The 21,734-nt window shown below is 60.1% G+C and overlaps 5 protein-coding genes across 5 annotated transcripts; 1 reads left to right on the top strand and 4 right to left on the bottom strand.

The window, feature by feature from the left end:
• Positions 1-387: 387 nt before the first annotated feature.
• On the bottom strand, positions 388-2,456 carry HRG_09976 (permease family domain-containing protein; the record flags this gene model as incomplete). Its single annotated transcript, XM_044868447.1, has 5 exons — positions 388-1,709; positions 1,783-1,812; positions 1,916-1,941; positions 2,011-2,279; positions 2,376-2,456. 5 exons carry the CDS (start codon positions 2,454-2,456, stop codon positions 388-390), a joined length of 1,728 nt encoding a protein of 575 aa, XP_044716444.1.
• A 5,042-nt stretch (positions 2,457-7,498) lies between these two features.
• On the top strand, positions 7,499-8,650 carry HRG_09975 (uncharacterized protein; the record flags this gene model as incomplete). Its single annotated transcript, XM_044868446.1, has 1 exon — positions 7,499-8,650. One exon carries the CDS (start codon positions 7,499-7,501, stop codon positions 8,648-8,650), a length of 1,152 nt encoding a protein of 383 aa, XP_044716443.1.
• Positions 8,651-9,282: 632 nt separating this feature from the next.
• On the bottom strand, positions 9,283-10,042 carry HRG_09974 (uncharacterized protein; the record flags this gene model as incomplete). The annotated part of the gene is made up of 3 exons (XM_044868445.1): positions 9,283-9,380; positions 9,564-9,758; positions 9,853-10,042. 3 exons carry the CDS (start codon positions 10,040-10,042, stop codon positions 9,283-9,285), a joined length of 483 nt encoding a protein of 160 aa, XP_044716442.1.
• Positions 10,043-11,567: 1,525 nt separating this feature from the next.
• Positions 11,568-13,370, bottom strand: HRG_09973 (alpha amylase, catalytic domain-containing protein; the record flags this gene model as incomplete). The annotated part of the gene is made up of 1 exon (XM_044868444.1): positions 11,568-13,370. The coding sequence occupies one exon, from the start codon at positions 13,368-13,370 to the stop codon at positions 11,568-11,570; it is 1,803 nt and encodes a 600-aa protein (XP_044716441.1).
• Positions 13,371-19,638: 6,268 nt separating this feature from the next.
• On the bottom strand, positions 19,639-21,435 carry HRG_09972 (methyltransferase domain-containing protein; the record flags this gene model as incomplete). Its single annotated transcript, XM_044868443.1, has 12 exons — positions 19,639-19,675; positions 19,764-19,920; positions 19,988-20,250; positions 20,331-20,468; positions 20,521-20,558; positions 20,612-20,634; positions 20,692-20,820; positions 20,891-20,909; positions 20,991-21,013; positions 21,082-21,172; positions 21,235-21,270; positions 21,433-21,435. The coding sequence occupies 12 exons, from the start codon at positions 21,433-21,435 to the stop codon at positions 19,639-19,641; spliced, it is 957 nt and encodes a 318-aa protein (XP_044716440.1).
• Between the last annotated feature and the right edge of the window lie 299 nt (positions 21,436-21,734).

The following is a 21,734-nucleotide window of genomic DNA, read 5'->3' as shown; positions in this document are numbered from 1 at the left end:
CTGCTGTTAGTACAGGTGCTCGCTTCGAGTGCTTGTGACGCATCGACGAGTGTTTGGTCCATGTTGGTAACGAGTGCCACTGTACCCCAAGGACCAGAAGCATATCTTATTGCCATCTCTGTTCATATTCGAGAGCGTCCTTGTCGTTCGTTTAACTCCCAACCATGCTCTTAAGGCCCAATTTGCACATCCCACTCGCCACCTCAGCAAAAAGGCCGTTGCAGGCGCAAGGCTCTACCCAAGAAAAGACGTAACATCGTCTGCCACTGCACCATATGCCGCCTTGTATTCATCCCCTGGGCTCCGCATGACGCCGCCGGGAGCCGCCACTCAGGCCTCGCTTCCTCGCCTGGCCAAGCCGCATCTCCGACCACCTCGACGCCCCTTCTAGCCTTTGGCCGAGGGGGTATCCGCAGCGTGTCCTGTGTCCGAGGCTGCGCCGGGGTCAGAGCTGAGTTTGGGCTCCTGATGCGCAGACCGATCGGCGGCGGGGGACAGGTCTGAGCGCCAAAAGTCCTTCTTGCCGCCAAAGAGGCGAACGAGCCACGGAGGGAAGAAGCCGCCGGGGATGCGCCACGTCCAGGGCTCCTTGTCGTCCATGTTGGGGGGCACGACGCGGCCGCGGGAGGCGACCTTGATAAGCCAGACGACGGTGTTGATGAGCATGTAGGAGCAGATGCCGGCAATGAGGCCGTTGGCAATCGAGTAGGTAAAGGGCATGATGGCGATGGCGAGAAAGGCCGGGATGGCGTCGCCCATATACTTCCAGTTGATTTCGGTGACGGCGCTGACCATCATGGAGCCGACGAGGATGAGCACGCAGCCCGTGGCCCAGGGCGGGATGGAGGCGAAGATGGGGGCGAAGAAGACGGCGACGAGGAAGCACAGGCCCGTGACCATGGCCGTCAGGCCCGTCTTGCCGCCCTCGGAGATGCCGGCGCCCGACTCGACAAAGGCCGTGACGGGGGGGATGCCGAGGATGGCGCCGACGGAGATGCTGATGGCGTCGACCATGTAGGCGACCGACGAGCCCTCAAAGTCCTGCGTGACGGGGTCCATGAGGCCGGCGAAGCGGGCCATGCCGTACAGGGTGCCGGTGCAGTCGAGGATGTCGACGTACAGGAAGGTGATGAGGGCGAGGCCGAACTGGCCGCCGTACTCGGCCACGTTCCACTGCTGGACGTCGAGGGTGCGCTGGATCGGGTGGAAGCTGACGACGCGGCGGAAGAAGTCAAAGGCATTGTCGCCGACGTCGGTGTAGGGGAACGAGGTGACGGCGGTGCCGCGGGGCCACGAGATGATGCTGACGAGGAGGATGCCGACGATGATGGCGCCCTTGACGCGGTACATGGTCAGCAGGACGGTGAGGATGCCGCCGCAGAAGATGCCGATCCACATGGCCGGGCGCCGCATCTTGTCGCCGTTGGGGCACGCGCCGGCGGCGAGGCGGCCGGGCGAGCAGCCGGCGAGCTCCATCGGGGTGGCGGTGCCGCCGACGACGAGCCCGATGCCCTCGCTGTAGGTGAGGCCGATGAGGGTGAGGAAGAGGCCGATGCCGACGCCCGTCGCCAGCTTGATGGAGTGGGGGATGGCGCGGGCGAGCCACTGCCGCATGCCCAGCAGCGCGAGCGCGAGGAAGATGAAGCCCTCGACGAAGATGGCCGTCAGCGCGACCTGGTAGGGGACGGGGCCCTTGCCGTGGTAGCCGACTGGAAGCAGTCAGCGAGCGCGTTATGCGGACGGCATGGGGACGGGAGCGAGGGAGACTGGCGCACGGCTTACCGACGGTGTAGGCGAAGTAGGCGTTGAGGCCTGTGAGAGGGGGAATAGCCCGTCAGAATTCATTCACCCAGTGATGCGAGGCTGGACGGGAGAAGGCGACAAGAGGCGCGGGCCAAGGCGGACAAGAACATACCCATTCCGGGGGCGAGGCCAACGGGTCTGTATGTGGCAAGCCATTAATCACTTGCATGTTTCCAACCAGGGCGGCAGCAAGAGGCATCTACCCACAGATTGGCAAAGAGGCCCATGCAAAAGGAGGCGAGGGCGGATATTGCAGCCGTGGCCGTGACGGCATCGCGCTTGATGGCCTGGACGCAGAGCAGGTAGTCCTGGTCCTTGTCACAGACGGGGTCGACGGGCGTGCGGGCGCAGACGCAGGTGCCGCCCGAGTCGGCTACAATGGACGAGTTGACGGCGATGATGTAGGCCATGGCGAAGAAGGTGGCCAGGCCGGCGCGAATCTCGGTGAGGAAGTACGAGTGTTTGCGCTCTCGGGGCTGCAAGTGTAGGAGAACATCATCAGATGCTTCATCAGCCCATGCCCGTGTGCGTGTAAGAGAGAGGCCAAGGAGGTGGGTTGAAGGGGCTCTTACATGGCCGCAGCCGTCGAGGCGGAACCAGCGGCCGACGGGGCTGGTTGCCACCTTGGTGTTGACTGTGTGAGTCCACGCCATGGTGGATGAAGAATGACGGGCCGGAAGGGGGGAGGGGATGAAAGCTGTGCGGATGATTCAGAGTTGATGTATGTATATGCACACACAGCCGCTCTTACACGCACACATGCACCGAGTACGAATAGAAGAGGGGAGTCCGGATCCTGGGAAAGGGGAAATTGAGAGGGTGCGTGTTTTCGGACAAGAGGGGAAAAGAGAGGGTGTAGCCGAGTTGATATTAGCAGTTGAAGTTATCTCAAGTCCCCTCGGATCTGCGCGAGGCCAGCCCAGATCTCGAGGCTTCGACCAAAGGAGCAGGAGGATCGGACGGGAATTGACTCGACGTCGATGCCAGCAGGATGCAGAAGCCCGGCCAGAATCACAGGCCCAGCGAACCAAACAAGAGAGGAGAGATGACAAACTACCAGCAGGGCTAGTGTGGGCGGCTGGGAGGATGAGATGGAGGGACGGACGAGGGCGGGGGGAGATTTGAGGCTATGTAACGCGCGAGTCTGGAGGAGGCGGAGGAGAGCGAGCATGGGGCACGCGCAGTTCGAGAGGGCAGCCGAGGCTCGCAACGCACGTACAGTAGCGTACGCGAGGAAGCAAGCGAGTGACGAGGAGGAAGAGGGCCTTGAGGGAGGTGAAGCTTCGTGACGGGAGGGAAAAAAGAGAGAATTTGGGAAAATAAATGGGGGGATTCGAGCGGACCGGGGCTCCCTCCCTCTCTCTGTGGGGCCGCGCGGATCGGGACTGGGCACGCTGGGGCGGGACGAGCTTGGCGGCCGGCGAGCTCGCGGCCGGGAGCTATGGTTGGACGGGGCCTGGTCTTGCTTGTCGGTGCGTGTGTATGTGTGTACAGTGTCTCCGGCGCGGAATCAAGGGTTGTAAGAGAGGAGCCGAGAGAGGAAGAGAGAGCGCGGGAGGGAAGAGGCTGACGAAGAGGAAGAAGAAGAAGGGGAAGAAGAAGAAGAAGGAGAAGAAGAAGAAGAAGAAGAAGAAGAAGAAGAAGAAGAAGAAGAAGAAGAAGAAGAAGCAGAGGACGATAAGTGGCGATGATGGCAAGGGGAGGAGGACCAGCAGTCTACAGGCTCAAAAGAAAACACTCGACGCACATGAACTCTACAGGAGGCATGCACGCGCGCGCCTGTATGCTGTGGACATGTAGGTTATCCGCACTGCAGCGATGTCCGGATACAGCTCATGTCTAGAGCCTGCCCTGTAGGAGCGTCGATTTGTTTTATTTGCCCTGCGGCGCCAAGAGGAAGCAGCACGCTATTTGCCAGCCAGAGACGGAGAACATCAAGGTTGTGTAGCCCACCCTCGATCGCAGGTCGAGCGAGGCTCGTCCTTCTTACTGAGTTGCACGAGGGCCAGGGACCGGCCTCCTCCCGCCCCTGGCCGGTCGACTCCGACCTTGTTATCTACTGTCCCGCCTCGGCCGTGAACCAGCGGACGGGCAGGAACAGAACGAGGAAGACTATAAATAGATGGAGATAACGGCCCGTCCGGGGGGTGCCATCTGTTGCGGGCTCGCTCCTCTCCACCTCCTTCTGATACCACGAGGGTCCCCACCCCGACCGTTTCCGGCACAAGCTCTTATCGCCAAACCTGACTCTGAGCTAAATCCCCTTCCTTCCAGACACCGGAAACCTCCGGTCCAAAGGCCTTCCCAGGTAGGGAACCACGGCAAGGGGAAGACGCCAGAGAGAGGAAGCTACAGCATTCTTAGGCCGTTGGGGGCGCCAAGAGCATACGGGTCATGTGTCGGGGGCGCGGCGTGTGAGTTGGATTATAATTACATTGAAGCTTACATGGGGAGAGGACTTGGAGACGGAGCAGATGAAGGGAGGGAGGCTACGGCCGGAAACCGTTACGGCTCATGCCAGGTGGTGCAACAAGAGGGCCGTACCTGGATGCCTGCAGGCGGTGGAAGTCAACTCTATCCGGCCATGGTCCTGTTCCATTTCATCCGTGCCGGGGGTGGGCGGCTGTATCCGCGACCAAGGGCGGGCGGCACCTTGTTGAAGAAAAGCGGTGCAGACGGCGCCCCCTTCTCGCCCCCCCCCCCCTCTCAGCGGTCCGGCGGCGAATGTGTTTGTTTGTGTTGGTCCTGCGGCGGGGGCTTGTTGGTTAGTTTGTCAGTCCGAGGATGGCGTTGGCGATGCCGCAACAGCCGGGCGTGCATTGCATGCGACGGGGCCGGGGACGGACGGACCCCAAGACGGCCAAGGCCCCGAGGGTTGCAGGGCCGCCACAGCCGACTGCATCGTGTGCTTGGGAGAAGCTGGGGCCCGGCAGGGACAAGCTATCATGGAGACGGAGCAGTTCACAAGGGGACGAGGGGCTTCCTGGGCCGCGGGATGCTCGGTGCGACCTCGAGTGCAGCTGAGGGCGATGCCTCGAGTTGCAGTGTAGATGCAGAAGACGCAGCAGCCCAGGACCACGTCGCGTGGCCACGGCGGCGGCCTTCATATAGCATACGGTATGTACGCGTGGTGTTGCTGCTGCTTCGGTGGTGGCTCTGGCTTACCAACATAAGAGCGGCCATGGCCATGGACGCTGAGGAGCATGAAGGGGGTTTGCGTCCGGCTGCAAGGCCAGGCAGACCGACTGGGACTGGCAGGATGCGCTTGTGTGACGTGTCGTCAGCACTTGACGCGAGTCCGAGTGAGGCTGGAGAAGAGGAGAAGAGAAGAGAGGCAAAGACGGGGAGTGAAAAGAGGGGAAGCAAGCAGACCGGGAGATTCGAGTGCTATGCCCTCATCGTACCGTAGTCTCGTCTTGTTGGTTTCCATTGCCTCTGCGGGGAAAGGGGAAGAAGAGCCATGTTCAGCTCGTAAAGGGCCGGTGCAGGCGAACGACACGTGTATGAGGGCACGCAGACGGGTCCTGTGTTTGGGATGCATGCACGAATACGTATGTATAGAGGTATGCTTGAAGCTGTGCGCCTCTCCGTGCGACGCCTCCAGCCGGCGCCCTCCGATCCCTGCCCCCCCTGCCTTTACGATGAGTGAGTGAGGGGAAAGGCATCGGGCGTGGCGTGTGCGGTGCTTAAGCCAGCCTCCAGATATGGGTGTGTGCTGGCTACGGTCTGGACTTGGGCACCGCCGTGCTGTCTATGTGTCGATATATGTATGTCTTGCGAGGTCATGGGGACTTGCTCATGTTGCCACCTCCCTAGTCTGGACTCGACTTTGCGAGACCGGCATTGATTGCTGGGCTGCTCGCGGAACCTGGACCGCGGAGAGCAGCTGGCTCACGATGGGGGCTCCGTATCATTTGCTCGTGTTTGAGGAGGCCTCGCGGGCGTCGTACAGATCGGTCACGACGCGGGCCCCGGATTCTCCTCGTCCATCCACGTACATGCGGCACCGTGTTTCAAGCGAGTCACATTGCATTCCCAGACGTACAGTTCTGCAGTCGCCAGAATTATTACCGCGCCGGAGACATGATACAAGGCATCTATCTGCCCCTGCAGAGAGGAGACAGAACGTCCGCACACGAGCGTGGACCAGACACAGAGACAACCAGGTAACAGCAGCCCAGCCCGGGCCATCAGACTGTGCACCGAGAGCGTCTCGGTCTTCGTCCGGGCCAGTGCCGCGGTGCCTCGTGCCCTGAGCGTCGGTGGACGGGCCGCCGCCTTGTCCGGGCCTGCCGGGGCCCGGTGATGGACCGGCATCGCGTCGTGTCATTTGCTGCCTTGATCCACCACGCCCGGAACGGGATTTACAGTCGGTCTGGCCCTCGTCCTCCCTTGCTTGTTGGTGGCATGTGTAAGCCATTCGTCCAGTCGCCTGTCCCTCTGGTCTTGTCTCGAGGGGAGGGTGCAGAGGGACTCGACCTCATGACACATTGTGCGCCTTGCCCTTCGATCTCTCCTCTTCCTTCTCTCTCCATTACCCACGTGTTGCCTCCCCTGCACCTCACGTCGCACAGGGCATACCTGATTCCTCGCAGGCCGAAACCAAGAATACCAACTCTTCCTCTTCTTCTTTCCACACCGCCCATCGGCGGCTTCAAATCCCCTTGGTCCTCCCCAACACCGCATGCCCCCGTCGTGCAACTCCAGACGTCTTCTCTCCTTTCCGTCTTCATTCCTGGAATGCACGCATGTACGCGCGCCCTTCCTTGCTGCGAGCCGACCCGATGGCGGCGCCCGCCCGCGTCATCTTCCGAGCCCTCTTTGCTGCCTCGGACTCTGAGACTTTGCTCCCTCCCCCCGCAAGTCTCCCCCCCCCCCTAAGCCCCCATTCTGCACTCTGTTCCTGTATGTGTCTTGGGGGCTAGACTATTCAGCTGCCTGGCCGTGCTGGAGAGACACACACTTGACCTTGTAGACAGCCGCTCCGCGTTGACCGAGCCGCCCCCCTGTTACCTCTGCCACATCGAAGCATCATCAAGCCAAGCCAGAATGACGGGCGAGCCCATCGTGGCCACACAATCCCCCCGGTGACGCCCCCCCGTGGCTGATTGCGACACCGCCTCGCGGCCCATGCCGGATGATGGCATGATGGAAAGCGGCCTCCGCCCCCGCCCTCGTCTCTCCCTCTGGCCCCCTCTGGCCCCCTCTGGCCCTTGACGTCAGATGATCTCGTCCTGCGGCTCGCGGACCCTCCACGTCGACAGACGGCTGCATGCGCCGTTGGTTCCGCGTGACGTCAGGCCCCCGTGGTTTTCCTTTTGCGTCCCCTTTCGGGGGTTGTTGGTTCGACGGTCGAGACCCCTTTCCAGCTCGTTGAGGGGTTTATTTCGCCTTTTCTTCTTATCTTTGATCTTTATTCCTCCTTGACGTGTGAGGCCCTGCGTGCGTGCGTGTGTACTGTGTAGGGGCGAGCCATATTATGTACGCCATCTGCTCGCCGTCGCCGCCGTCCGTCCCCCCCTTAATATACAAAGGCTCCAATGAGATAGAAATTCCGATATCAAGCATCCTCTTTGCATTCGCGTCTATCCACTCAAACACTCGAGTCTTATCTACCTTTGTATACACGCCTCTCCAACTCGGTCGAAACAATCATTCAAAGCAGTAAAAGCGATCAAAGGAACCCGCTGCTGCCATGGCCCAGCCGCCGCCTCTGCGTCGTGTGCCGCGCCTCGAGGCCGACGACTACTACCTACACGATCCCCTCGACGACCCGTACCGGGGCCCGCCGCCGCGCCGCCACAAGTCGGACCGGCACCGCCGCGCGCCGCCGCCGCCCGGCTATGGCCCGGAGCCCGCCTTCGTCCCATGGCGAGGCCGGGAGCCGCCGCCGCCGCCTCGCGAGTGGAGGGCGGCCCCGGCTCGCCGTCCGCGCAGCCCGCCGCCTCCCCACTACTTCTCGGGCGAGCCACCGCGCCGCGAGCCCCCGCGTCGCCGGGACCATCGGCCCTCGCCTTCTCCGCCCCGGCACGATCGCCGCTTCGTGCCCCCGCCGTCGCCGCTGCAGCGGGACCGCCATGGCGACGGCGATCCGCGCTCGCATCGGTCGCGGGCGCCGTCTCCTCCCGCCCCGGGCCCGAGGCACAGAGGCCGCGAGGGCCCTCCGCCACCGCCGCCGTATGCCGATGGCGGCCCCGACCCTCGCTCCCGCCGCTCTCGACCGTCCTCCGAGGACGCGCGGCCGAGGAGGCGACGAGGCGACGAGCCCCCGCCTCAGGCTCCGCCACCTCCCTATCAGACGGCTCGTGGAGCTGGCGACCACCCCGACAGCGACGAGCACGACGGGGACAGGCGGCGACGCCAGGCCCGCTCCCGAGGCCGATCGATGCACAGGGACGCGGCGCCGTCGCCCCAGCCAACAGGCCGTGATCGCGGTCCACCCTTGGCGGCCGGTGGCGGCGGCGGCGGCAAGTCTGGCAGTGCGGCACGGCGCAACTCGATGCCGGCCGCCATTGCGAAAAAGGGCGCGGCATGGTGGGCAAACCCGCTGGTCAAGGCCGGGGCTCGCACCGCCTTCAGCGCCGGCGCGCAAGCCGCCATGCAGAGCCGGCACGACCCCAGCCCGTGGCTCGGCGCCAAGGGTGCCAAGGTGGCGACGGCGGCCCTCGGCGCCGCCCTTGTCGACGGCTTCATGGCCGAGAAGCACCCGGGCACCATGCGGCAGGACGTGATGCGCCACGGCATGGACGCCGTCATTGGCGACGTCTCGAAGCGGAGCGCGGGCGAGAAGGAAGGCTTCCACCGCAGCAGTGGTGGTGGTGGAAGTAGGAGACGCCATCACCACTAGGCAAGGACGCGGTTGATTCGAGAAGACGGTGGTTAGCTCAACCAACTTGTGGATGTTGTGGCCGTTGTCACACGCCCGCGTTGTCCAAGTTCAGGGCCGATCTGGAGGTATAGACTCAACTCACCGGTAGCTGGGGGCGTTTTCGGTTTCTGCTTCTCGACTCTGGAAGAATCGGTGGGATTGCCAGAACAATCTGAATATGCTGTCACCGAGCAATTGCGATTACGAGCTACGATGCTACAGGACATTATGCTCAGAGGCTGTATCATGTGTGCAGGAACTAGGAGGGAATTGACAGCCTTGAATATTGTATGTCGATGGTCAACTGTTGTGTTATTGACATGCATCATTGCATTTGTAATATCTTGACGTGAGGCTCAAACCCCTGATTCAACTTCCTCGTCTCCTCGCAATAATCTATAAATACTTTCACACAAGGCATCGAGAACAGTCTTCTCAAGATACACTCCGCCACACTGATCATACAATACGCCAAAGCCGTGTTCCTATGGACAGGGAGGGAGAACCAGTTGATTACCACTCAGTCTCGCCACATCAGTCGGCGCCTCCGGGCCATTCGTCCATTACTCTCACTCGCTTCCTCCCTCGGCCTCTCACTCCCACGCTCCTAATCAACCGTGACCAATGTTCCAAGGGCGGCAGCGGGTTGCCATGCAGAAGCCGTTGCAGCAAGGCCCCACGGGCTGGCCGCGTGTGTCGTAGCAGGCGCCTATATTCGTTTTTCACGGTCGTGAGCAGAATCGCGCATCGCATCATGCGCGTTTACAAGCCCTCATCCCGTTTCTCCATGTCCTCAGGATAGTCTCAAAGGGGGAATTCAGGCTTCAGAGAAGGAGGGGCAATCCAAATGGCTCTTGGCAGGAGGGACGATTCATGGTGGAAGCAGACGTACCGTACGTTTGGACGCACATGCCCTGGCATTTGACACTTATAATAGGCTGCGGCGGGTCGATAACAACTTGCTGCGTATACCGGTCGCTCGCCACCTTGGACGAGATCTCAACCTTGCCAGGCGTCTTAAACTTGCACAGCGACACGGCAAAGTAGTCTGGCGCATCGACGAGGCCAATATCGAGCTTTTCTCTCCCTGTTCGCCCTGTCCATGTCAGGGCTACCAGCATGGATGTACTCTCGCCGGCGTCGGATATCAGTACGCAAAAGAGGGGCGAGGAGGGACGCACCTGTATTGACAGCGTTGCCGTCGGCCTGGACTGTGAGGTCGTACGTGTCGGGGGACGAAGCGGCGCGGAACTTGAGATGAGCCGTCTGCACATCGCCCCAGGCGTCCATCTCCTGTGCGGGAGTGGCGAGGACGTTGCCGGCGAGCAGGCCGAGGCTCAGGACCAAGGCGGAGAGCGTGGTCAACACCATGGCCAGAATATGTGAACTGGTGAGGGATCTGGAGCAAGGAACAAAGAAATAAAGTGCGGTTGGTTAGGCGAAGGCTTCTGCACACGCGTGATGAGGCAAGACCATGTTCACAAAGCATCCCACAGGAAGGCGTTTTCGACGGAGCCGTTTTATACTCTTGACCGCCATTCTTGCACAAGATGGACACGATGAAAGGGGCTAGGTCGAGAATCGTCCAGAACAACGCAGAGAGAGAGCGCAAAGGGGCGGCCTAGTCTCAATGCTGGCACCATCGACTCGGCCCGATGGCCTCCTTTTCAACAAGCAGCAGCAAGCTGCGATGGGACACAATGACGGCGTCGATGGCACAGACACAAGTCGCGCCGGTGGAAGGGAATACGAAGACGCAGCCAGTCACGACGAGGCGCTCGCGGGGGCGCCAATGGCCGGCTAGGCTTCTGGCTTGGTCGGATTCGTATTCGAGCCCAGCTGAAGGGCTACGGGACAGCGCACAGAGCTACCGCTCTGCATACAGCGAGAAGCGTGACTCGGAGATTCGTGCCGCTGCCACGGCGGCTCGCATCCAGGGGCGCCGCGGGGCTGGACTGGTGTAGAAGCGCTTGTCGATGCATCGTTCAGGTTTTCGCTTCCCTTTTCATCAACATGTGAATGAAGAGGAGAGCCCGTGCGGCCGAGCGTGACGATAAGTCGACGCACTCAAAGGGTCAGCAGCTCGTCAGCATGACGTTCAAACTGACTGGGTGTGCGATGGAGGAAGAGCGGCCGCGCCAATGGGAGTGAAGCCCGCGCGAGCTTTGGACGTACATGCTTATTACAGACGGCCTAAGGAGCCCCAGGCCGCCCTTGGACCGGGCGGGTGTGTGCTCCAGTAGGTCGGTGTCGGAAGCAAAGACCGTTCTCTCAGTCCCGGAGCCGGAGGCCGCCGGCGCCGACTCCGGCCCGGCAGTGTCAGGACCGGCTCGTGACGGGCCGATTCGCATGGCCGGCATTGTTTCGCTCCATTTCCTTTGCTGGCTATTAATCGGGACATGACAGCTGAGCCGGTGCCAGGGGTCAATGCGTCATGCAGAGCTGGAGCCAGGGATACCCTGAAGCGGGATGTCCGGGAAACGAAGTTTTTCCCAATATATCGGAACCCCATCCTGGCCAATATTTTGACCAATATTTTGACCCATGCGCGTTCAATGTTCGCAACATACTCCAGTTTGGGAACAAGAGACTCGGCGTGGTCTGATGGCGTACTTCCTAAATGAGTCGTTGCCAGTCGGCCGATAAATAATTACAACTTGCCGTGTCAACGCGGAGGCCTTGGAGGAAACAAAGCCTTGATATGGAGCCAACTGTAGACAAGGTCGCTCGGTGCGATCCAAGTTCGCGGCGCGAGCAGTCTCTGGACATACAGTACATCGTCACCCCTTCGTCCTCGTCGGAGCAGATCCTTCTAGAATAGTACCCCAGTCGTCTGCATGAGCGGTATTGCTCTCCCCACTCATCCCACCCCCTTCCACCGTCTGCCGAGCCCCGCTCAGGAGCGGACCAGATATACCTGGCCCTCAAAGGGCGCAAGGACTCCGGCCTTGGCCTTGCCCGCATGCGTCGACATGATTGCCTCGAGCTTCTCCGTCGCGTCCGACACCCCAAGCTCTGCCCCGCCGGGCACCTGCCACTGTCTCTCCTGAGCGGTAAAGTTGAGGACAACCAGCGCCTTGTCACCGCCCTCGTGCTGGGGTTCCTTGACGAAGACGAAAAGGTGCTCGTCCTGCGGCCGCAGATCCCTAAAGTTGCCGTACACGAACAGATCCACGTGCTCCCGGCGAAATCCTATCATCTTGCGCCAAAAGGCTAGAACGCTTTCGGGGTCGTCAAGCTGCGAGGCAGCATTGATCTCGCCCGCCAGAGGGTGGTGCTTCATCCACGGTTCCTTGATTTCCTTGCCTGCCCTCTCGGCGGCCTCAGAGAAGCCACCGAACCTTGCCTTGCCGTTCCAGGGCATGGGCACTCGAGCGTGGTCCCTGGCCAGGTGCTGCAAGGCATCAAACGCCTTGTCAAGCTCGGCCGTGTTGTCGGCCCCGTGGCGCTCCTTGACCATCTTGAGGAAGAGGCAGCTGTCAATGTCTAGGTAATTCTCAAGCGGGTACGTGTCCTTGGGGGTGTTGACGCATCCAATCTCCTGGCCCTGGTAGACGTATTGCGTGCCGCTTAAGCAGACTTCCAGCAGAGCCAGCAGCTTGGCGCTGCGGACGCGATACTCGGGGCCATCATCCGCGAACCGAGACACGGACCGGGCCTGGTCGTGGTTTTCGAGGAAAACGGTGGTCCAGCCATCGGTGCCGCGAATCAAGCCTTGGGTTCGATCGATGGCCGCTTTGAAGTCGGCGAGGGCAAAATTCTTGGGCGTCGTCTCATACTTGTGAGTCGCGCCGAACCCGACGTCTACCACGTCAAACTGGAAGACCATGTCCAGTTGCTTGGCCTTTGCGCTCACGTAGTCGAGCACGCGATTCATGTCTGGAGTGTGGGGAAGCTCGCCGACCGTGATGGCACCGTACCGAGAGAGAATGGCGTTCATCTCCCCCAGAAATTCGTGCATGCGCGGTCCGTTACAGTACAGCAAGCCGGCGGGCTGGAAGGGGGCCTGCGGATCGATGACGGGGGCGTCGGGCAGGCCGGGGGGCTTGCTGTACATGTTGACCGTGTCGACACGGAAGCCGTCGACGCCGCGGTCGAGCCAGAACTCCATGGCAGAAGCAAAGATGGCCTTGCGGGTCGCGGGATTCTCCCAGTTGAGGTCCGGCTGCTCCGTGGCAAAGAGATGCAGGTAGTACTCTCCCGTCCGCTCGTCCCACTCCCAGGCGCTGCCGCCGCCAAAGTTGCAGCGCCAGTTGTTGGGGGGCAAGCGCTCGCCTGTTGGAGAGTGCCTTGCCGGCCTCCAGATGTACCAATCGCGCTTGGGGTTGTCCTTGGCGGACCTCGCCTCCTTGAACCAGGCGTGTTGGTCCGAGGTGTGGTTGATGACGAGGTCGAGCATGACGCGCATACCTCGGGCGTGCGTCTCGCGGATGAGCGTCTCCATGTCCTGGACAGTGCCGTACGGCGGATAGACGTCTTCGTAGTTGGAGATGTCATAGCCCATGTCGACCTGGGGGCTGTCGTACATGGGACAGACCCAAATGGCATTGACGCCCAAGCTGGCCAGGTAGTCGAGCTTGGACGTGATGCCGGGCAGGTCGCCGATGCCATCGCCGTTGGAGTCGCAAAACGAGGCAGGGTAAATTTGGTAGATGACGGCCTCCTTCCACCATTTCTTGTCGTGGCTGACGAGCGTCATGTTGGGCTTTCGGGGACGAGATATGGGCTCAGCGGAAAGTCTACTCTAGCTAGGAATAAACTTGGGAGAGCAAAGGACATGAGGACATGGCCTGCAGCGAGTAAATTGACGACGAGAACACATTGTCCTTAAAGAGCGAGTCCGGAGGTAGGTGTGGAGAGGGCTCTGGGGCATGGCAGGGCATGGTCAGGGTTGGATTGGCCGTCTGAGACTGAGTCTTTGTCGGACCGAAACGACGTTACAGGCGCGGGGCGAAACAGCCAAGAACCTGGGGAAACCTGGCGAGAGGAGAAACAAGCTCAGGAGGCCGGTGGTTTGGGTCGGAACCTGGGGAAATGCAGTGTTGCCAGTTGGATGCAGCCAAAAAGGACGAGGAAAAGGAAAATGAAGGTCGTTGACGCCACGGGCCCTATTGGATCAATGTCGGGCCGGCGGGGTTTGATTGGTCGCATGCCGGACCGAGCGATGATCCAGCCGCGCATGTGGCCCGAGTAGGAAGGAGTAGGACTCCAGATCCGCCCTCTTCGCCCATCCCATCTCATCCAGCATTCTCTTGGCCGAGGCGCGCATATTACGGCATTGGGAGAAACCCTATTCTAGAATCACCGTCGAATCCCTGCCTGTCATTCTTGGCCTAATCCGCTCGCTCATCCCGCTCCGCTCGCTCATCCCGCTTCGCTCGCTCATCCCGCTCCGCCCTTGGACGTCGCTCCTCGCCCACTGCTTCGAGCATTCCTCGCCGCACGAGGACAGGCGTGTACGTACGCGTACATGTAAACGACTGCATGTGCGTGCGTACAGATACAGGGCACCGTCTGCTCGTATGCAGCAGATCAGCGGATGGTGGCTCCCAAGTTTGTGTTACGCTCAGGCCGTCCGTCCCCAAATCGAGCAGCCCGAAAAAGACACGGCAACGGCCCATGACGCACCTTCGTCAATGCGTTGCTAGCATCCCGCTTCTGCCCTCGCCGGCAGTGGCTTGTTGCCAATCCTATTCAGCCTTGACAGCCGGGCGCGCCTCCACATGGCTCACATGACGACTTCTAGAAGGCCCTCAACGCGGGTCGGCCGATGGACAACATGCAGACCCGGCGGGCCATGGCCCCTCAACACGCGAGTTTCAATGAAAACAGACGGTCGGCCCGATGATGCTTGGCGCCATGATGCTGACTGCCTGCGATCCACTCCCTCTCCTGATCAGACACCCCATGGGGAGAGAAGCATCGAGACCGTCTCCTCCAAACGTGCTGCCGGCTTGTCGACCTCTCACCGCGAATGTACGACTTGTTCGGCTCTCAACCGTGTCCGGCCGCCATGTCTCAGCCTCCCGTCCTGCGGTTGGCCGTTGCTCCTATGCCGGGCCGACGAGAAGCCACCAAGAGCTCGGGATTTCCCAGCGGGTGGCGGTGTTGAGCAAACAACCTTGGCCAACTCCCCGGACCCTGGTTCTCTTAGGCGCCGCCAATAGTCTCCGCTCTGGCACGACCTCTGTCTCTTATTGGACTAGCCACTAATACAATGCATCAATTCGGTCAGCGCCGCAGTCCCAGACCAGGGGAAGCAAACAGATCCAGTCTGCCACCGCACAATTGTCAATGAGTCGTGCTTGAGACTGCCTCATACAACCCGAGCCTGTAAACACTTATAAAGTTGGGACGGTCCCCGCCTCCAGACTGCCAAGGCTTGCTTGACCCCATCAGGCGAGCATTCGGATGAATTCCACGGCTTCTCCGAGGCGACTTTTTTTTCACCCTGGGCCCCCTTATTAGTCAACGGAAACGACAATTTGGACGCCCGCATTCATGTTTTAGAATTGCCAACCTTTTCTCGTTCCACCTCTTGCTCGACTTGTCTTCAGCGAGTGTCCGGTCTCTTGTTGTCAGCGAGCGTCGTGGCTAAATCTTGCCCTTCGACTTAGACGCCGCCGATATGTCCAAGTCAGCAAAGTCGCCCTCCGTCGACGATCGTCGAGCCTCTGCCATTGCCGAGTCCAAGATGCACGACTCGACGACGGCCGAAGAGGCCGCGGCTGCCACCGAGGCCGAGCGCAACATGGGCCTTGTCAAGTCCCTAAAGGTCTATAAGAAGGCCTGTCTCTGGTCCGTCTTCCTCTCGACTTGCATCATCCTCGAGGGCTACGACATTGTCATCCTGAACAACCTCTACGCCTACCCGCCCTTTAAGCGCAAGTTTGGTGTCGAGCAGTCCGATGGCTCGTTCGAGCTCACGGCTGCCTGGCAGTCGGGCCTGTCCAACGGCGCGCTTTGCGGACAGATCCTCGGCCTCTTCTTCAACGGCATTATTGCCGAGCGCATCGGCTACCGAAAAACCCTGATTGGTGCCCTCGTCGGCTGCATCGGCTTCATCTTCATCCTCGTCTTTGCAGAGTCGCTGCCCATGCTGCTTGTCGGCGAGATTCTCATCGGCATCCCATGGGGTGTCTTCCAGACCCTGACGACGACGTATGCCGCCGAAGTCTGCCCAACCCATCTTCGAGCCTATCTGACCACCTATGTCAACCTGTGCTGGGTCATTGGCCAGTTCCTGGCCTCGGGCGTGTTGCGTGCCATGATTCTCCGCGACGACAAGTGGGGATACAAGATCCCCTTTGCTCTCGAGTGGATCTGGCCCATCCCCCTCATGATTGGCATCTATCTCGCCCCCGAATCCCCCTGGTGGCTCGTCCGCAACGGCCGACTCGAAGATGCCAAGCGGTCCATCGTTCGCCTGACGTCGCGCAACAGTGGTGTCGCCTTCCGCGCGGACGAGACGTTGTCGATGATGGTACACACCAACGCCATGGAGAAGGCGGCCAGCGCCGGCACATCGTACGGGGACCTGTTCAAGGGCACCAACCTGCGCCGCACCGAGATTGTCTGCGCCACCTGGATGGTGCAGACCCTTTGCGGCTCCACCTTTATGAGCTACTCGACCTATTTCTACCAGCAGGCAGGCATGGCTGTCGAGAACTCATTCAACATGTCGATTGCCCAGTACGGCCTGGGCGCCATCGGGACCATGACGGCCTGGTTCCTCATGAGCGTGGCCGGGCGTCGAACACTGTATTTGACTGGTCAACTGACCATGTGCAGCTTGCTTTTGGCCATCGGCTGCACCTCGTTTGCCGGCCGTGAAAACGTGCCGGCCCAGTGGGCCATTGGCTCCATGCTCCTCGTCTACACCTTCATCTACGATGCCACCGTCGGCCCAGTCTGCTACTCGCTCGTGTCGGAGCTGTCGTCGACGCGCCTGCGCACCAAGTCGGTGGTGCTGGCTCGCAACCTGTACAACATTGTCGGCATCACCACCAACATCATCACGCCCCGCATGCTCAACCCCAGCGCCTGGAACTGGGGTGCCAAGTCGGGCTTCTTCTGGGCCAGCACCTGCTTCCTCTGCGCTATCTGGACCTACTTTCGCCTGCCTGAGCCCAAGGGTCGCACCTATGGCGAGCTCGATATCCTGTTCGAGAACCGCGTCAGCGCACGCAACTTCAAGTCGACATCTGTGGAGAGGTTCGACGGCGGCCACGTCGACAGCTCGTCTGAGGGCGAGAAGGTGCTTGAGGAGCGCGTTGAGGATCGACCGGCGAGCAAGTAGATGGGCGGCTGGATGCCGCGAAAGAGCCGCGGACGAGACGACGAGTAGACGCCGTTAGACGAGCGTATGTTTCTGTACTTGTATATGGGTGATTTGGCTTGGTGCGGCGGCGTTGGCAATGATTTTGTGTTTTACTCCAGAGGGTGAGCGAAAGACCCGACGTTGAACAGGAAGAGTCGGGACGAGGTAGATTTCACGGCCCTGCTGGTTTTGGCAGTTGAATCGCCTGCGCCTTTGCCATAGACTACGATCACGACCCCTGTTGCCCTTGGAGAGGTGTGAGCTGTGGCGAATGCCGCCGCGATTCTGACGACGGGAACTATCGCGCCTCTGAGAAGCCGGGCCGGGGCGTTGCCACCTGGATGCAACGACACACTAGCTGCCGTTGGTTCAAGGGGCAGAAACATCGTCTACGCTGTGCGCTTCGGGACAATGGCTTTGTTGGACGGGAGGGAGCAGTGGTTGTGTAACCAGAGACGCATGTCAAAACATCACGTCTGTGCGTATGAATGGCTCTCCTTCCCACTCGTGCAAGGTTCTTGGGCCTATACATATGTGCAGTCGACCAACAAGCATATGCGGTGAGGCGGGTGACGGAATTATTCATGGCAGTCGGAGACGGCCATCACACGCGAGGAAGATGCAGCCTCTGGACGGTAGGGAGACGATGCCAACCACGATACGTTATGATGGCGTGGAAAGGTCATCTGTGCCGAGCAAGGTCATAGGCCGAAGTGCAATGCCGGGCAACGTCCGAGGCTATTCAGATACCAGACCAGGCTCGGCAACTTTCGAACGGACGGTCTCTGCCTGCTCGCCTGCATCTTCCAACGGCAACGGCCTCGGCATCGATGCAGTTCGAGTCTCTGTGGGATAGCAGCATGGCATTGCGTACAATGCCTGTGATGCACCGCATACACCACATGCGTCAATATCCTGCGTATCCATATCTGCGTGGTTGTTCTTTGAGCACTGGGTAGTACTGTACTGTACGACGCTGTAATTATGTCGAAGCAGCGATTTCGGCGGGAGAACGAGTGTAAATAAGCAGGCACAGGAGGAGCCAACAAGTTCCGCTGAGGATGCTGCAGACAACAACAGTTTGTGTGTTGCGAACACCCGCTCTCCGCACACCAGTTCCCCCTGCTCCGTGCAAGAAGGACAAGGCTCGGCTGGATCCAACCCGAGCATTCGAGGCATTCAGGAAAAGAGGGAGGACCGACCGCGGCATCGGGCATGCGTCTCTTCTAGGAGCCCGATCACACGATCACCGGGGACCTCGTGTATCCATCTACCTATGCATGCAAGGTAAATACAAGTTGCGTTTGACCGAGGAAGTAGTGGCGTGCTGCAACGCGGCATGGCCATGGCCAGCCCGGGTCGAAGCCGTCGGCGTCCAGTAGGAGAAACAGTGGATATGATATGACACACATGCATCCTCCCACATCCCGTACGTGCACGCACGGCGTCTGCAACCGCCCGCGACGCCTCGGAAGCCCCGGGCCCGCCGTGTCTCACATTGGAGCCCCAAGGTGAACGAACACCCCCCCTCTCATCCTCAGCAAGGTCTTGGCCCTCCCTTTCTCCCCGATTCCCCTCTTTCTCGAATAATCATGTTGCATGATCTTCCTCCACACAACGTAAGCCTGGCACCGCACGTACGCCCGCATGCAACCCGCCCCACGCCTTTGGAGAAATACAACATAATTACTGACGAGCGGGATAGAGGTGGAGAGACACGGGAACAGGGGAGGGGGAAAGAAAGTAGGTAGGGAATGGGGACAGAGCTGACCATCCTTTCTGGGATGTGCTTGATCGGTACGGAGCGGGCGCCTCTTGCTGGATGGCGCCGAAATAAGAAAGCCGGAAGACAGACAATGCGGCTGCCCTTGCTGAGTGTGCATTTATTCTTAGATCTTTGGCACGTCGATGCCACGGCATGTGGCAAATGGTGAAACGGAATCGAGGGAAAGGGGAATCAGAGTCAGCGAGGAAAAGCAACGGGATGCAAACCAGCGGAGAGCATTGTCCAATGCGAAGCAGTGCGTCTCGGAAGGACATGGGGCTCAATCCTTCCAATCCCTCCATCCGCCTCCCTCGCTCTTAGATGCTCCGTTCATACATATGCAGCGTCCCCTACAGTATATATCACAGCTGACCTATTGCTTCTGCCTCGTGCATTCTCCCCCTGCCATCTGTAACCTTTCCCCATGGACCCCCCGTCCTGGCGCGGCTCGCACAGAGCAAGAATCCCACGGCCACGGTCCGGCTCCGAGACAGTTGACGTACAAGGTGGAGCGCAAGACGGCCGGGCGATCTGAGCATTTCCGTCACAATTTGCAATCCGTGACAAATCGCGGTGAGAGAACCCTTCCCCCTGTTCATCATCTCCTTCTTTTGGGGACGGTGATCATCATCTTGCATTGCTCACTTCGTCAGGGCTTGCATGCATGCATCGGTATCGTATAATCCAGCGGCAATGGCTGAAATCCGACGGGAGATGAGCGGAAAGAAAGAAACAAGAAGCAGGAAAAAAAGGACACCGCCAGCATGTACTGTAATCGATCGGCCATTCCCTCCCATCGTCTGTCCCCTTGTCAGACAGCCTCAATTTCGCCGAATCCCTCCCTCAATGCTGCAGCAGCGCCCGCCGCCTCCTTCAGCTCTCTCACACATGCTCTGGTTTCTGGGCGTATACAACGTATCTGTGCGGTTCCGCCGCGTCAGCAACCCACTGTCGGCCGCGCAAAGCGGAAAGCGCGTCAAGGGTGAGGAGGAGGGGCTGGAACCTACATGGGCCAATACGCGTGAATGGACCGGTCCCTCATCTGTTTCCGCACATCAACGAGGAACACCTCGACCTCTTCGGATTTCCATCCCAGTGCACGCGTGAACAGGGCCATGCTGAGTCCTGAAGCGCCGTTGCCCAGGTTCTCGTACGTCCATATCCCTGCAGGCAACCCGGTTAACAAGGTCGAGCGAGTCCCATGCTCTCTGGCTGGTCGAGAGCCACGTACCAATTTCCTTGAACTTGCGCTCCTTGGGCCAAGAGTTGGTCGGCCACTTGTACAGGCTCTGCGTCACGTTTGTGAAGCCCACGTCTAGGAGCTGCTGCTTGTAAAACGTCATGCTGTCGAGCGGTCGGTTCAGCTTGGCCGCCGCCTCGAGCATGTAGTCCCCCCACTTTGCGACGGCGCAGTCCTTGGGTATTGTCCCGTCATCGCTTTTGAGCTGTAGGTGGACGTCGAGCAACTCGATCCAGCCACCCGGGTTGAGGTTTCTGTCCCGCGCAACAAGTCAGCCACCACTGTTCCAAGGGGGCCAGAAGGCTCTCTTGTCCAGAGGCACGGGGTGGATTACTCGTAGCCTTGTTGCAGAAACTTGGGCCAGTCTGAGATCGAGGCCGTCAACATGCGCGCGTAGATAAAGTCGAACTTGTAGGAAAAAGTCCAGTCGTCCTCGAGGTCGTCAATGTAAAAGGATACGTTTGGCGGGACACTGCAGGCAGCAAGGTTAGAAAGGCCGGGCCTGGACATGCGATTCGACGTACAACGAAGGCTGGATCGGGCTGAGATCGACGCCAGTCACCTGGAGATGTTGAGCCTCTGGCCTCGCGACAAGTGTGGCATCTGCTCACGTACATCAGACCCGGGGTGCTCGTCGGCTGCCGTTCTCCGTCAGTCTTCCGGGCCCGCATATTCCTCGCTCGCTGGCCTCGTACCAAAATCCATCGCCCAAATACCCGTACCAGTCCCGGCGTCGAGTACGCGCTGGAGCGGCTTTTCCTTTCCCGCGGGGCATGCGAACAGCTTGCCCCCCAATGTCAAGGTGCAGAGGTGGTGTTGTAGGTCTGTTCAGGGACGGAGAGCACCCTTAGCTTCCATGTCCGTCAGGCGCAGTGTCATTCTGGTTTTTCCTACCTAGACGCTCATTCTCGACCTGCACAGCCGGTTAGCCCGAGGCGCGGGCGACAATGCGTTGGCAAGTCGTCGGATGCAGGCCGAGGGTTGTGTATCCTACCTCGTCGTTTGGCAGGACATACCCTCCAAAACGCCCACCGTCAGCCTCGTTGCGCTGCATGTCGGGGAGAGGGGGCTGAGGACTAGCATACTGCCGGCTCGGAAGGCGTGGTAGGTTCTCCCATTCTCTTCGCGATATCTCATGATGCTTGAGGCCAGAGACGTCGACGAGCTCGCAATAGACTGCACCCGACGTCGTCGCTCCCGTCAGCCGCGCGCACACGTCAAGAGTTGGGGCGACCAACCGCGCCCAGCCCGTCGTCTACATCGTCATCGCCATCCTGCGCAACAAGAGGAGATGAGTGTTAGCGAGTCGACGCCTTCAGCAAGCCCCATGCGCCGTCTGTCGCCGATTGTGCAGAACCGCGCCGGGGAGCGGAGCGGTTGATGGAACCAACCTCGGAAGCCAGCAACGGCTCCATTGACGGCAGCGACAGGTCTACCATGGTGAGGACAGGCGCTGCGTTGTCATGCCAGTCTGATAGGAGCAGAAACGACCCGTCGCTCTCGGCTTCGCGCCCTCTCCCAAACTCGCGCCCAGGCTGTTGCAGCGATGAGAATATCGAATGCCGAGGTTTCTTCGACGGAAATTGAGGGCAAACAAACGCCACGTGGATTCTTCAGAAAGTGTCCAAGGAGAGGAGAGAAGCGACGGTCCGGGAGGGGGGCGAAAAAGACCCAACGCCGTGTTTGTATGTATGCTCATTTGACGAGAGACTGGACGATGATGGTGGGACAGGTCTCG

This window comes from Hirsutella rhossiliensis, assembly GCF_020360975.1.
Source record: "Hirsutella rhossiliensis strain HR02 chromosome Unknown scaffold00014, whole genome shotgun sequence".
Classification (NCBI taxonomy): domain Eukaryota; kingdom Fungi; phylum Ascomycota; class Sordariomycetes; order Hypocreales; family Ophiocordycipitaceae; genus Hirsutella; species Hirsutella rhossiliensis.
This window is presented reverse-complemented; position numbering and strand designations above follow the sequence as displayed.